The 16689-nt window shown below is 42.9% G+C and overlaps 1 protein-coding gene across 1 annotated transcript in view; it reads right to left on the reverse strand.

The window, feature by feature from the left end:
- LOC144088314 (3',5'-cyclic-AMP phosphodiesterase 4A-like) overlaps positions 1-16689 on the reverse strand; it is a 56011-nt gene that overhangs the window by 5560 nt on the left and 33762 nt on the right. The window contains exons 5-19 of the mRNA XM_077618647.1: positions 16444-16493; positions 15781-15893; positions 10288-10381; positions 10020-10183; positions 9815-9913; positions 8901-9065; positions 8727-8826; positions 7942-8096; positions 7739-7861; positions 6943-7125; positions 5684-6163; positions 886-919; positions 533-646; positions 236-352; positions 65-160 (exon numbers count right to left, since the gene is read on the reverse strand). Coding sequence (XP_077474773.1) covers positions 65-160; positions 236-352; positions 533-646; positions 886-919; positions 5684-6163; positions 6943-7125; positions 7739-7861; positions 7942-8096; positions 8727-8826; positions 8901-9065; positions 9815-9913; positions 10020-10183; positions 10288-10381; positions 15781-15893; positions 16444-16493 — 2087 coding nt within the window. The remainder of the gene's footprint in view (positions 1-64; positions 161-235; positions 353-532; positions 647-885; positions 920-5683; positions 6164-6942; positions 7126-7738; positions 7862-7941; positions 8097-8726; positions 8827-8900; positions 9066-9814; positions 9914-10019; positions 10184-10287; positions 10382-15780; positions 15894-16443; positions 16494-16689) is intronic.

Here is a 16689-nt window from a genome sequence, read left to right on the forward strand (position 1 = left end):
TACACATCTACTGTCACCCCCAAAAGAAGGTGGCGGTGGTGGATGACCAGTGACGTGATCTCACCGCATACGCCGTCATTGACGCGGGACGATGGGATAAAGGTTGGTCGATAACCTGCGTTAGTGCAGTGGAAACTACCATTGGGACATGCCGGAGTGCCTGCAAGTCAACAAATGGGTCAGACCGTGGATCTAAATGACTTTGTAAGGGCATATTGCTGCTGAATGTCCAAACCTGGTTCATCCGAGCCATCCTGACAGTCACAGTAGTCATCATTGACCCTATCAAAGGTAATCGTGCGAGATCCATCCAAGCAGGTAAACGGTTTTCCTTCCACGTAGAATTGCTTTTCTATTAGACAAGGAACACAAACATTTTCAATTATCCAACATTGACCTGCACAAACACACACTTCCAATGATCCAATATTGACCTTTAGCATGCAAACTATTTGTGGGTGTTTCAATTAATAAAATATTTTTTTTCTGGTAAAAAAATAGCCACCATCAATGAGTTAATTTCCCATCTTACTTGACAACGGGACACCGCGAGGTCGTTGCACTTCCACGGCAGAAACAGCCGCAATCAACAGCAGAAATGGGATGAAGCTCCGACAGGCCATCGCCAATTGTCCGTTTCTGGTCTCTGTAACACGTAGTTAGCAGGCAAACACACACAACGACCATGTTTAATTGAAAAATTTGACTGATTAAACGCCAATGTTAATCCGCGTTATTTAGCAGGTAGCCCAAAGCTACGTGTCCGGGGATTTAGAATCACTACACGGATGAATCTGTTAGGTTTTACACACGAAAAGCGGGGTGTTATTGTAGAGAAAGGAGTCGCAGTGTATAAAAGAGATATAAATGAAAGATCGAACATACCTTTAGCGTTATTTATTCCTTCCTCGGGACAACTCGATGGCGTTTACAGCCTGACCTGACGCCGCAGTTCCGTAGAGAGCTACTGCGCATGCACGTGGTCATGTCCTGCTGCTTTGCAAGTATATGATTGGTTAGTCTTTTCAGTAATTATTTTTCATTGGTCAAAAATCAGGAAGTCTTCCTGTCGTTTCATTGGATTGTTCCTTTTTGGTACATACCGATTGGCTAATATGGCTGCCACTCAAACCACTGAAGCAATCTCATGCAATCAACAGAGACGTCTGTAGCCTTGCTTTATATGACGTGTAATTTTAAATTCTGCATATTTTTTTAAATGATATCAATACTTACCAGCCTTATTATTACATTCATTAAAAAATAACAGTAACAGAAAGTAACATGTAATATAAAAATCGACCTTTATTGTATTTCTAACACACTTTACAGTACCGAACAAGTGAAACTAAAAAAAAATATACTGTTATACTATCATATTTTTATATATAGGTATTTGCTTATTAAATGCATTTTATTCACAAAATGACACCTCGGCTCTTTTAAGAGGAAAACAACTTTCATAAAAAATAATATAATAAAAAATAACAGACACATTTTACACGTTACAGCGAGGTCATTTACAAATATTACAATCATTTCTTGTTGTTTTACCCCTTTGAATAATTTCTCCCATTTTGTGAAACACACACACACATGGGAATTAAAGCTAACAAAAATACTCTCAGTCTGCATCGATCCAACCTGTCAGGCAGGCTATTGGTTGTAGTTACTAAGAAACAAGAGGAGGTGAAATAGTGCTGGAAATGGTCAAGAGGGATAAGGACACATTTATTATCTTTGAACATGTCACATCCTGCATGACTACTATATAGCTGCTGACATTTTGAATGACCAAGTCAAATAAATTCAATCTAAAGTGGACACTTGATTAGCAAATGGCTCGGCTTGACTCGACATGGTTCGTAATTTGGCCCAGTAAAACAGCAATATCCTCATCAAAAGCAACCCCTGGAAATCCAGCACAGACCACCACACGACACGCACGCAATTCTGGTGAAATAAAGTGCTGGTATACACGAATATTTGAAGAACAAAGAGGTGACAGTACAGGCAAAGTAGAACAGACTGAAGAGGTGAAGGTTGTGGCCTGCAGTGTTTGCACTGTTCAATTCATCATTTTACAATGCAATATTACATTACAATATATACAAGAGGGATTTACGCTTACAGCTATATCCGCATTTCCTCATGTTCAGTTTTTTTGTCACCCACCAGCCACAGAAATGTTATAAAAATAAACTGTACACAAACTGTTGGAAGAAAACGCACTTCCCGTGATTTTCTTTGTCATTTTTAAAAAGAATGGCAGCAATCAATCCACTGAATAATCTTTGTGTTAATAAGAAACAATTTGCTACAGTATTGTGTTTGTATGGCAATTAAATAGTGACTTTTTTCATAGCTTTTATGACATCACAAGAAGAAGCCACAAGAAAAGAATATAGCTTTTGTGAACCGGCCAGTGCATGTCGGAATGTTGTGTTGATGCTCTTCCCATCATATTTCCCGAGGTTACACACCCAACACTGAAATCCTGGTTGCTGACCTGCAGAACCTGGCTCTTTCACTACCGTTCACCTTCACTCTTTTGCCTTTTACCCTGTAAAAATGCTCATTTGAAAGAAAATTTAAGGTGGACATTGATACGTAGAACATTTGAGATCTTGTCTTTTCACAACATTTCCCGACTACAACGTCACCAAAAAGCAGGGAGCACACATAAAATGAAGAATCAGTTGTTGTACTGAGGCTGACTCATGGGAAATCTAGCGCACATGTGTCAAAGTGGCGGCCCGGGGGCCAAATCTGGCCCGCCGCATCATTTTGTGTGGCCCGGGAAAATAAATAATGAGTGCCGACTTTCTGTTTTAGGATCAAATTAAAATGAGGAGTATAGATTTATATTAAATGTCCTGATTTTCCCCCCTTTTAAATCAATAATTGTAATTTTTTAATCAATTTTCTCTGTGTTTTTAGTTCAAAAATCATTTTGTAAAATCTAAAAATATATTTAAAAAAGCTCAAATAAACATTGTTTTAGATCTACAAAAAAACTGGATATTCAGGGCTTTTAATCCAGTTCTTTTAATCCATTTATAAAAAAAAAAATCTAAATATTATATCTAAAATTGTCCGGCCCACATGAAATCCAGTTGACGTTAACGCGGCCCACGAACCAAACCGAGTCTGACACCCCTGATCTAGACAGAAGAAACCCAAAAAGAACTAGAAGAAGCAAGGCTAGGCAAGGAAGATGATCTTTAAAACCTCCAGACTACTAAGGGACTGTGCAGTAACCTCAGTCTCAGTCTGCAGAAGGTGGACTTCCTGTGTGTGGCTCCAGTTTTTTAACTAGGTCTACAATGTCTTGTGTGTCTTGTGTCTCTCTTGCTACTACAACCCAAAAAAATCCTGAATACGGGATGAAATAAAATTCTAACCTAACCTTTCTTAACTAGTACACAAACTGTGTTAACTAATGATCACGTGACTCTCATTTACTGTCAGATTTAGTTTCAGAAAATATTATCAATCAGGATGATCTGACAGCAATCAGTGACCGATTATCGTTACGTTACGTGTGCACCCCGCTTTAATGGCCGTGAAATTCCTCACTAAAATGCATTTCCGTCGTACCTACAATCTCCATTTTTTAACAACAGAAACATTCTTTATGTTGGTAAAAATATAACAACCAGATACTAAAAATGAATGAGCAGTGCCATGAAACAAGCATACAGACATAATATAAATATAGAAGGATATCTGCTATACTTCTCTACGTATAGAGGCAGGTTATGAACACAGCCTCTGACGTTAAGGCAAAAACCATAACAAGGACAATATAGATCTTTTTTTCACAGTACCCACTTCCGCCCGAAACGATCTTCACTCCTTAATGCACAGGTGTCAAAGTGGCGGCCCGGGGGCCAAATCTGGCCCGCCGCATCATTTTGCGCGGCCCGAGTAAGTAAATCATGAGTGCCAACTTTCTGTTTTAGAATCAAATTAAAATGAAGAGTATAGATGTATATTAAATTTCCTGATTTTCCCCTTTTTAAATCAATAATTGCAATTTTATCAATTTTTTTCTTTTGGTGTTTTTAGGTCAAAAAGCATTTTGTAAAATCTAAAAATAAATATCTAAAAATATTTTTGGTTTTCCACTTTAATATTGAATATAACTAAAAAAAAATGTTTCCATTTGAAATGAAAAACAAATGATTATTAGATGTTTTCCCTTACTAAGAAAAAAAAGTTCAGGCCGCCACTTTGACACATGTGCCTTAATGGATATGATAAAGTGGGATTAATTATGTTTTATTATGTATGGAAGTGAAGCGGCAGAGCGGAAGTGGTCTGACACGAATAATAATAATAATAAAAATAAAAAGATCTATTAGGGATTTCTAGACCAACATTCCTGATTTCCTTTTCCCATCATCTGCATTCATCTACTTTGGTGATCATTATATGAGAGTATTAACTCATTGGCTGCCATCCGCGACGATCGACGTCCAATCCCGTGGCCTTTCCGCCGTCAATTAAAATGTAAAAATTTGTCACGACTACAGCCAATGAGTTAAACACACAGTGCGAGCGGGAATGGCGCCATATGGACGCGCCGATGGCGTGTTAATCCCGCCCGTTGACCGTAATAGAAAATAAAGGCAAAACGTATGCGGCGAAGCATCGCATGGCTTATTGTAGTAAATAAACGAGAGTCGGTCAGCGTTTGTGGCGATGGTGGTGATTGCTCTGTAATACCAGCAGAAGAGCGACAAAGGAAGACTTGACGGCTTAAAACGTGTCACCACAGACAGACCAACCACAGTAGCATGGACACAAGCTTCCACCAGAGACAATCAAAAAGTGAGAACAAAAAAAAGCATACGCATTCCCATCCCACGATGCATTGCTTCACCGCAGCGCTCCGTTGGGGAGGCTGGTGAGTCAGAAAGGCACAGAGCCATCTTCTAGCTAAGCGCTCTCCTCGTAAAAGGGGGTACGGGACCCGGATTGCCCCCCCCCCCCCCCCCCCCCCCCCCCACAGCGTCCGTTATCCCGCACCGACGTGTCTATTTTTCTTTTCCGACAGAAATGGAAAGAAAAAAAATTAGAGTAGAGTTGCTTTGCTTTGCTGAGGAGATCGCTTCCTGTTGGGATATTCTACTCAAAGGTGATTTGCTAATGCGGACTAAACACTTTTTTTGTTAAGAGATGGCTTTTTCCAAAAGAAAATAAGAAAGAAAAAGAATCAGTTAGCGATCCCTTGTGTAAATGCACACGTACAAAGATACAGTCAAGTTTGCGTTTGCAGGAAAAACGGCAGCCCAGGTGGTCGAAGGGGGGGGTTTGAGGGGGTGCTCAAATGCTCAAATGTTATTCTGCATATATGCACGCGGGTGGGCGCACACACATTGCATTAGAAAATGACTTAGTGCGTGTTTATTTTGTGTGCATTGCAGCGCCAGAGTGCTACACCGGCTTGTCCAACGCTCACGACTTCGCATCTACAGTTGCTGTGTGATCAACTCCTCTTGATTCCCTTTTTCTTTTTGTTTTTTTTTGTTTTTTTGAAAAATAGATTTAAAGGTTTGTATCGTCGCTGCGGTCTCACGACGGGTGTTCTTGTTCTCGGTTTGGCCTCGTGAAGGGATGGAGAAAAAAAAAGATGTGCAAGTGAGGGGAGGGCTCGGCAAAACCAGAGCGGCGCTCATGTGTCGTCGGCTTGCGAAGAGGAGTCCTCCTCTTCCTCTACAGGACTCGTGTCAGAAAGTCTCCCCCTCTTGGACTGGACCTCCAGTTCGCTTTTCCGCTCCTCTTCCTCCTCCTCCATCGCCACCTCCTCATCATCCTCTTCCTCCTCGATGATGTCCTCGTTTTCCTCCTCCTCCTCCTCCTCGGCCAGGACGTCCACGTCCTCCTCCTCTTCCTCCTTGGGCCTCGGGCCTCCGTCCCTCTCCACGCCCTCGACCTGTGAGCCGTCGTCCAGAGTGAGCTGGAACTGGAACTTGTCCGTGCAGGCGTTGAGCTCCTTGTCCTGGCAAACGGGGGGAGGCGATGGACTCTGGGGGATGGTACTCTGGTACCAGTCCCTATTGTCTTCCAGGGTGTCCAGGATGTCCTGGGCGTCAGGGTGCACCAGGTCCCCCCAGGTCTCCCACAGAGGATGCACGATGTAGTCGATGAAGCCCACCTGCACGCAGAGGGAAGACATGCTAAAGCTAATGTTTTCCAGTCTTCATAGCCCACCAGAAACCCAATTTCCCACATTGTAAGAAGAACCTGTACCAGCATGGACACACTCTACATGAAAACTCCTTCAATCGTCTGCATCTCATTGGAGGGAATAAATTGTAAAAACATAGAAGTTCCTATTTTGATGTGAAATAATGGAGTAAAATCTTAACCCCCAAAAAAAAAATCAGGAAAGGGGTAACTGTCATTTTATCAATGTTGGTACTAGTATTACTGGTACTATACCGGTACTACCAGACTACTGAGGGACTGTGTGGTAACCTCAGTCTCAATCTGCAGAAGGACCCCACCTTGTGGACTTCCTGTGTGTGGCTCCAGTTTTTTTTAGCTAGGTCTACAATGTCTTCTGTGTCTTGTCTGTCTTGCTACTGCAACCAAGAAATTTCCCGAATACGGGATGAAATAAATTTCTAATCTAATCTAATCTATTGTAGCCAATCAAAGGTGAGGCCTAAAAAAGGATTTGGATGAATTTGAATGATATCTGTTTATATGCTGTATTCCGATACTTTAATAAAAGCGGTCAATGAATTAGTCGATTAATCACGGCAGCCTAGTTGGCAGGCATAGACTTCAACTTGTTGCAAAACCATAACAGCCAAGACCACCTGACTCAAGGATAGTTTGTTCCCAAGGGCCGTCACCATACACAACTGGAGTTCTGCACTTAGGACCTAATCTAGACTTAAATGAGTTTGCCGCCCACCCCTGGTTTACCTGACTCTTCTCCACAGAGGCGGTGTGCTTGTCGCACATGGGGCTGATCTCCATCCCTCGTTCCCTCTCCTTGTCCCCTTGCCTGGAGAACTCCTCCATGATTCTCTCCGTCCACTGTCGGTACACGTCCAATGGCTTGGTGGGATTGCTCAGGTCGGCGCAGTGCACCATGTTCCTCAAGACCTGCACAGTCAGACAAAGTCAGACATCGCCTTCCAGATCAACTAAAGCTGCAGTTCGTGGTGATAGAGCAGAGTTGACTTAATTAAAGACCAGTCTGACTCGCTGCCCTGGTTTAATTAGCCAGTTTATGAAAATATCAGTAAATATGGTCAGCACAAAAAGGTTAACTTCAGCCTACATTCTTGCAATTCTCAGTTTTAACACTAAATGAAGTCAGTTAACATGTTGAAATCAATGTGGAAAAGTATGTAAGATTTTCCTATTTTGTTTATTTCGTCTATCGTCATCAATTGCCTCGAAACAGATCAAACAACACCATTTTCCCTCATTTGGTCACTTTAAAAAGCACTTTTTGTCATGTTGACCCCCACCACAGAATAATGCCTACTTGGATTCTAGGAAAAACTCACTTGGTAATCTAATTATGTAACATTGTGGCGCGCACACACAGCACACTTCTGCTGACCTACATTTAGAAGCGGTCAAAAATTCTCCTCCGCTTGGAAAGCGGGATAAAAAGACTAGCCGATTTCCAGTTATTTACTTTGAGACGCTAGCTGGTGATCTACCAACAGTCAAATGGCGTCAAATGAGCGTTAGCGTGTTCGCTCACCTGTATCCTATCAGTGTAGTGGTCCAGTAGCAGAACGCCTGAACTGGTGACTTTCTTGGTTTCCACCATGGTCTTGAGGTCTGCCAGCAAGCTCATGTGTTTGGACATATCTGTGGCCAAGACCTGCACGCACAAATTGTCACGGATGAATCGAGAACAGAAGATGTATGGTGGTGGAGAAGAATAGGAAAATCCCAATTCACCATGTCAATAACCAGTTTTCTCAGGCTCTGTCTCTGCCGCTTGCTGAGGTTCTGGAAGATGTCACAGTTGTCCTCGTGAAGTAGTTTGAAGCCCACAGCCAGGTGATGGTTTTCCAGAACCGACTCGTCATTGTACATGAGAGCCAGTTCGGAATCTGTGGCGAGTACGAAAAGTGTGTTTGGATTGGATAACTTTATTCATCCCGTATTCGGGAAATTTCGTTATCACAGTAGCAAGAGGGTGAGAATACAGACACAGAAAAAGACATTTTAGACATAAATAGGTAATAAATAAATACATGAATAAATATATAAATAAATAAGCGTGTTGCTGATATATATATACATATATACATATATATATATGTATATATATATACATATATACACACATATATACGCATACATACATATACATATATATACACATATATACGCATACATACATATACATACATAGATATAAATATGTACATACATACACATAGATGTACATGTATACATACGATAGGTCTTAACACTCAGCCATTTGTTTTGTTAAAGAGCCTGACAGGTAATGCGTCATCTCAATAGAGGCATATCTTAAAGTAAACATGGTTTACTACATTTTTAAGGGTACGGTACGATTTTTAAAAAAATCCAATATATCATTGATATTAAAGTAAAAAGGGAATCTTAATAACAATGTTTTATTTATTTATTAAACTTTGTTTTTGACCACTACGCAAAGCAGCTAACATTGATTTAACATTGACTCTTTTCTATTGTGTCGTGCACATACATACTGGTATTTATTAGGAACTGGTTGGACACTCCGGGATGGTCCACATCGTGGATGGCGGCTGCAAATAAAGCAGCTAAAATCTCCAAATCAGTGAACACGGCCTGGAAAAGGGAACAGAGAACCAATTAGAATTTCTTCCGGATTACAAAACCATGAAGTATCAAGGGATATTTACATCTAGAGCTGGACTAGACAGCAGGACGTGCGTGGACTGAGTGACATCGGCGGCGTGGAGGCTGTTGTGGTAGGCCACGTTGGCATGGTAATGGTCCTCCAGCGTCATCACGTAGGTGACAAACGTATCCACTGGGATCCGAAAGGTCTTCAGTAAATCTCGTTCCTGCCGCCGGTGGTCGCAAATTAGGATTAGCCATCCTGAATTGTAACTGTCTAATTTGTCTCTTTTGCTTTTATTGTTTGGTGTAATCCATTTAAAGTTTAAAGAAGTTAGCAGTTGCTTCTTCTTGGGTTCGAACCACAGTGTGTTAGCCCATTTACAATATTAGACGACATGCTAAATAGCATTTTGTGCTTTTTTTTCCTCACAACGGTTTAGATTAATCATTCATTTTCCAAACCGCTTAACCCACAGGTGTCAAAGTGGCAGCCCGGGGGCCAAATCTGGCCCCCCGGATCATTTTCTGCGGCCCGAGAAAGTAAATCATGAGCGGCGACTTTCTGTTTTAGAATCAAATTAAAATGAAAAATATAGATGTATATTAAATTTGCTGATTTTCCCCCTTTTAGATAAATAATTTTAATTTTTTAATCCATTGTATCTGTGTTTTTAGTTCAAAAATCATTTTGTAAAATCTAAAAATATATTTAAAAAAGCTAAAATAAACATTGTTTTAGATCTATAAAAAAACTGAATATTCAGGGCTTTTAATCCAGTTCTTTTAATCCATTTATAAAAAAAAAATTGACAGGTTGTGAGTGAGCATTGAATTAAATTGAATGCATTTATTGTCATTACACAAGAATAATGAGATTTAAAGATTCAGCACTAAGTGGACAAATAACAACAACAACAACAACAAATAATCAATAAATAAATAAATAAGCAATAAAAAGGTAATAAATACATACCTGGAAGATGGAAAACATAATGCAGCTCAGGGGTCTGTTGTTAGAAAACTCTGCCACATGAAAGATATTAAGGCCCCACTTGTTCAAGTCATTCAGCTCCTGAGGACACCAGGACCAAACAAAGGGAAAAAAAACAATTAGATATGAACAATATCCGGACGAGAGGAGAGTAAGACAACTTATTTGTTTACTCCTCCGCACTCACTCGGGCTAACGCGTCCTCGTGTTCGGTCTTGACGCCGAAGCGAGGCAGTGTGGAGTTGGAAAGGCTGGAACTGTGTGTGAGCTTCTTCACGCCGCTGATGTGACACATGGGCTTGTCCCGTTCCCTCGAGGTCGGGGAAGGGATCTCCACCTCGTTCTGCTTATCTGCCAGAGAGAGATGACTTCACGTTAGCGGGGCAGCCTGGAAGTCGCCCATAGGATTCTGACAGGCGTTACGAGGGAATCCTGGGTTGCCAGTTTGGACTTACCTAGGAAGGTAGTGGAGATGTATTCGGACACCTGGTTCCCTGAGCGACTCATCTCTGACAAATGGGACAACTCCCTGTTCAACATCCTCTTGAACTAGAAGAAACCAAAACATAGACATTTTTTTATTAGATGAGATAAATGATGGGTTCCCGCTAACGCTTTATCGAGAATTCATTGACGGTATCCAATCCGTTTAGACTGGGAGGGGCCAATGAACATTAATGGCATTGAAGCAATTGTAGCCTGTCCTTCCACTTTAGACCTATTTTTGTCAAACGCAAAGTTTTATTTATTTATTCTAAATAATTGGAAAAGGGGAAAAAACCTGTACGTATTCTCTCTTTTTTTAATTTCTTATATAAAGTCAAAATAACTTCAATTAAAAAAGATGAGATATAATGCCATACAACATAATATTCAAAATGTTATTTGTTATTAATGCTAACTAACAAAGTATTAATTTACATTTTATTTATGCATGAAAATAGTTTTAAAAATAATGTTTAATAATAAGGATACATAAAAAATATATATACAATCGGCTGTGTCTTGGTCAAAGTGGTCATTTTTGCTTGTCAATTCCCAATGAATAAATTCAATTAAAACATCAATCTATGTGAAGGATAAATAGAACAGATGTGCCTAATAAAGTGTCCGACATATACGTATCATCTTTGAAAAAAAGCCCCCCTCATGGAGTCAAATGGTCTGAATTCAATTACCCATCATCAAGATCATTGCGTCCTTATTCCCAAAAGGTGAGAAAATCAATTCCGATTCACAACACCTCTTTTTCACACAATAACGCAGCGAATTACGACGGCCACGCAATTTCCATTTTCGTCGCCAGTGATGACGCCAGACGTCCAATCACGTGGCACTTTTCATCCCTCCTCAGTGAATTCAATGGATTGCATGTGTATCGCCATCAATGGCATCTGTTTACTTCAAAAAAAGAAACATCTTTCAACAGCTAAAATTTCCCTAAAAAAAGGTCAGAACGGCCCGTCTGAATGGCGAAGGCACAATGCGATGTCCTACTGACCGATCCCTCACACATAACAATCTCTTAGGCAACCCGAGCGAGCGGTTGCCATGGCAACTCCCTCGCAGTCAGCCACTCGAGCTCGATGCGAGCGCGGCGACGGCGGCGGCTTGCTCGGGTGACAATTCCAAAAGCGGTAGGTGGGTGTCTGTGACCTCTACCAAGGTCGACCCACGACGGCACCGCCGTCTCTCCTCACTTTGGGCCTCCTGACTCGGGTCGTAAGACGGCAACGACGGCGGGCGCGCCGCCATTTTATTTACTTTGACTCACTGTGATGAAGGGCCACGCAAATAGCTGCTCTTGACAGGCTGTCGGGCGAGATCAGGGAGGCCGGGCGGCGTTCGGGCCCCCCCTGAACCACCTTCCCTGTCACTCTTCCCTTCCCTCGCTCTCGCTCTCGCTCTCGCTCTCGCCTTTCCCTCTCGCCGATGCTGTGACGCTGAGTCATAGCTGCCAAGCGACACTTGCGCGGCGCCAGGACAAACAACACTTCCTCTGACACTGGCTAACGAAGCGAACGCTGCAGAGACGTGACACTTGGGCCCAAACGCAGCATACATCCACGCCATTGTCTCTCATGAAATGCAAGTGTGGCGTACACGTGACTGGAATGGCAGAGAGCAATAACAAAAAAATGGGAAAAAGTGAATTTCGTCCATCTATTAAATGAATATCATGAGCCTAAAAATACTAGCATATTTACTCTATATTTCTTGTTTGAAAATGCTGATACATTAACACGATTGCTCTGTACTGTTTTTAATAGCCATTAGAAGATTCACAATTAATATGACGATGTTAACGTATGCGGTATGCTACTACGACAAGGTAGGCCAATCCGACAGAACACTTGGCGCTCTGAAGAAAAGTCTGTATTCCTGTTGGTGAGGCTCAACTAGTTAATGGTAACTTCTATTGACTATTTATTTAGAGAAGATTTTATTTTTAGAATAATAATAATTTGCATTGTTTACACTTTCAGCTTGATCAAGGCTTTTTGCTTCGCAGAAAATGGATATAAATAAACTCATTGTAAGGCATTCGGGATTTTTTTCCTATTTCTTCACAAATACATATTTTAAGATTCTCTCTAAACCAATAAAGGAAAAAAATCGCGACGCAAAATCTGCAATTCTCCAAATCATAGCATTCAGCTAGAGAATTTTGGCTCAGAGCAACTTGATTAAAAATAATACATAGCACATTTTTCTTGGAACTCTTCTGCGTGATTTGATTCATACTCAAGCTCATTAAGATTTGTTTGGCCTTTTTCTCCAAATGTGGCATCGGAATTTATTGGATCCTAGAGAGTCCTCTAAAAAAAATCAACTCTTTTTATATTGAAGACACAATAATGTTAGCATATGACCCCTTACATCATTAAAACTAATGAAAGTGAAGAACAACCTTCCTGCAGTTAGACATCCAATCACAGTCAGTTAAAATTGATCTGATGTGGATCCGATATAATGTTAACTTTAGGTTTTGCAATTTGGGCTGACGTCTTTTTTCCAAATAGCGGACGTGACGTTGCCTTTAGGGAAAACAAACTCAAGCGCGTCAACAAGCCATCTTCCCTCCCTGTTAACGCCGAATCTTCCGCACGCACAGTTGGGACGCTCGATGATTGGGGGGCAATCTAAGAAGGTCACGGCCAGGCCCCCGTCGGCCCTACCTGGTCCCACCAGCCGATGAGCCAGGGCCTGGAGCAGGTCTCGCAGAACAGGTCCACCAAGGGGGTCCTGCGCTGCGCCGTGGTCCCGCCCCCCTCCAGGCCGCCTCCGGCCGCCTCGCCGAGGTCCAGCTCTGCCCCCGCCCTCCCCTGCAGGGGGCTGTAGCTGGAGGAGCGGGGCAGCCGGTAGCCTCCCGGTACGGGCGAGGGGCAGGGGGACGGCGCGGGGTCAATGGCCTCCGCCGCGCCCATGCCCAGGGTGACGGGGGGCTTGGGCCGATGGCACAGGCAGGAGGCGCGGTAGTGGAGGGGGGCGGGGGCGCCGCAGGTGCCCCATTGGCATGAGGGCGTCGTCAGGGTCCGTGGGGAGAGGCCAGGGCACTCCAGAGTGAAGGCTGCCCCGAAGACGGGGTCTCGAGGAACGGGGGGCGAGGGAGGGCGAGGATGAGCGTAGACGGGCAGGGGCCTACATGCGGGACCCCAAAGCGGCCCGCCCGCTCGGTCCGTCCGGCCTCACTGGCGAGCGGAAAGGCGCGGGGCCCGGGAGCCCCCCCTGGATCTGGATGCTGTGGCGACTACATTTCAGCCCATTGGGTGATCGCGCTGAGCCAAATGTCGAGCCGACGTAGCCGAGAGAGGGAAGATGGAGGTAAACAGGCAAGGAGCGTCTGAAGGGCACACGCTCCGTCCGGCCCGGAGAGGGAGACGGAGACCAGGCCCACGTCAACGGCGCCGGGGACGCTCCACGACGGGAAGGAAAAACACGAGCGTCAGATGACGGAAGTGGACCAGATGGGGAGATTGGGACGCAAGCGCCGCAGGACCACCTGCGTATCCAGAAATGGAGGCGGCGGCAGCGGGAACATCAGGCGGAGGGGAGCCGGAGGGGACTCGGGCAGGAGAACAAACAGTGACGGACGGGGAAAGCAAATCTGGGACAGTTCCTGGTAGCCGTAGTCTGGGAAAAACAGGCTCCTTCTCCCTGCGTCGATCGCCCCTCCCCCACGGTCCGGATGCGAGAGGGCCGGCCCGGTCCTGGCGGCGGCGGCGGCGGATCCGTTTGCTCCGTCCCACCGTCCGAGCCCCGGCGTCCCGCTCGGCGTCACTCGGAGCCCAGCGGATGGCGGAGAGCGATCCCCGCCGTCTTAGACGCTCGCTCGTTCACTCGCTCGCTCCTCCTCTTCCGACGCCGTCGCCTCTCGCGCCTCTTTTTCCCCAGGATGCCGTAGACGGCTGGCGCAAGCTAATCAGGCAGCGTTGCCGCGCGCGCCCGCTGGCTCCTACTGGGGGTCCCGGCGCGCATGCGTGGCGAGACGGCGTCTACGTCTGTCATCGACGACGACTATGCGTGCGTGCGTAGTGACCGATGGGGAAATATCTAGTCGTATGTCTACATTTTGGAACTTTTGGGAGCTTCTACAATTTACGGCCAGGGACGGTGAAACTAAATTCCCACAGAAAGACGCCCGAGCAAAGCTTGTTTACATCTTGAGCTCGGCATGTTGGAATGATGAACTACAGCGTGGAATGGTGGCCTGTCGCTTTAAGACGGAACGCTACTACGAGAGCTTTGCCTGCCATGTGATTGGTTCCTGGCCAGACCACATGGCTGGCGGTCAGAATGGCGAGCCAATGATGAAATGGCAGAGGCAGAGCCTGCTGCCGTTCGATAGCAACCAAGGTTACAGCGAAGACAACAGCATCAGGACCACTACACACCCCAGCCAGCGCACACACACAACACACACACACACACACTCACGTCTTCTCTAACCACAGACCACCGCCGGCCCCCTCAAGTGTTGCGCGCGCCCGCACTGCCATGACGACGTAGTAAAGCACAACACACACTAACTACTGCGATTCTCCCCCAACCTGAAGAATCACATGGGAAATAAGCCAGATTGACTTAAAATTGCAATACTATGAAATGAAGGTAACTGCATTTTAGAGTGCAATGGGACCATAACTAATCTGTAATTATATTCGTTTATTATTTGTTTTTTAACATTGTATTTGTTATATCTTGTCTAAATCGCGACTGATGATCATAAATGATCACCTATTTGTCCACTGTAATAGTGACCGTTCTCCTAGAAAAGGGCGATTTATAAATTTATGTATTTATAAAAATGTATGAAAAAAATGATGAATTATAAAACAAAACAAAATGCTAATGACTAGCGACTGAAATGTAAATTATTGGCCAAAAACAAGGCTGCAAACCAAAACCAATATATTATTTCTAATAGGTTTTTTTAAGAACACAATTAAATCAAGTATTGTTCAGATTATAAAAAAAATAAATCTTAATAGTATATTAAAAAATATGTATTTGATATGAATTATATGGTACTGACAGTTCAACTTTGCACAAGATAAATAATAAATAAAAACTTTAATTGTTGAACTTGATGTACATTAAACAGCTCTACTTTTCTCATCTCATTTTCTGAACCACTTTAGGGTCGCGGGGGGTGCTGGAGCCTATCCTGTGTGCACTTTTAAACTCAACTAACTTAGCTCATTTCACTAATATTATTTGGATTTAAAAAGCAGATTTCTAAGGCATCTTCAATAATTCCAAACAATACTTGACGTCCCCACATGTTGACGTCCCATTTTGGGTCACACATGGATGGACAATAGCGCCCAACAGCGCAATATCTCGATTTTTATGAAAGAAAATCAATAATCTCACTGTCTTGGATGTATTTGGTGTTCACGTATGTCGTTTCATGTTTGTGTACATTGCGCAAAGACACACATTACCTTGTTAGAGGCCATCTCGCTGACGGAGCGATGGGTCTGAATGGTCTCCAGTTGGTCCAGACACCAGTCCAACTCTTCTAGAGTCTCTCGCGCCATCTGCTGGTATGTCTCCTCTGGACAGGATTGAAAAAAAATAGGAATAAATATATATGTTTATGACAGTCAATGGCAGCCAACGAGTTAAATTGCAATATTATATTAAGACAATGACAAACTGTACGAGACAATAGCAGAGATTTTGATATTAAAGCTAATTGTAGCTCTCTTAATTAACAGTTTATTAAATTGTGTGGCTATATAGTAAGTCAAACTATTATTTTGTCTCGTTATTATTAGTATGGTATTTTATGGTTATTATTTGTCGGATTAGATTTAGGTTTTGTTTTTTTTCTTTCAATATTTTTTCATTTTCAAATGAATTTAAAAAAATATATTATTCAGCCATTTTATTTTAATTTGTATTAAATCTTGTGTTACTTATTCACAATTGTGTTTATAGTTAATAAAAGCAATGCGGGAGATAAATAGATGAATATAACTTATTAATAATGTTTCAGGATACATCATTAACTATTGCTTTTGACTTGCCTACATTTTCATGTGATGTAATTTAAGTGCATTTTTTAAAAATGTAATGAGATTTTCCTTGAAAACAAACCTTACCAGAAAGAGTAGCTTGTGGAACGGTAGGCTGGCTGGTGACGGGCGACCTCCTGTGGACAGAAATATCATTACATCAAAAAAGCAAAAAATGCCGACTGCTGCCCTCTGTCGATTTTTGACACAATGAGGCCAACATTCCAGTTTGATCCGAATTTCACGCTTGCATTTCACCCCCCCAAAAAACACAAAACATGACTGAAAAACTATTTGCTCCCTCATTCCCTCAAAATATATCAAATTTCTCTT

The sequence above is a fragment of the Stigmatopora argus genome, chromosome 14 (assembly GCF_051989625.1).
Source record: "Stigmatopora argus isolate UIUO_Sarg chromosome 14, RoL_Sarg_1.0, whole genome shotgun sequence".
Taxonomy (NCBI): Eukaryota; Metazoa; Chordata; class Actinopteri; order Syngnathiformes; family Syngnathidae; genus Stigmatopora; species Stigmatopora argus.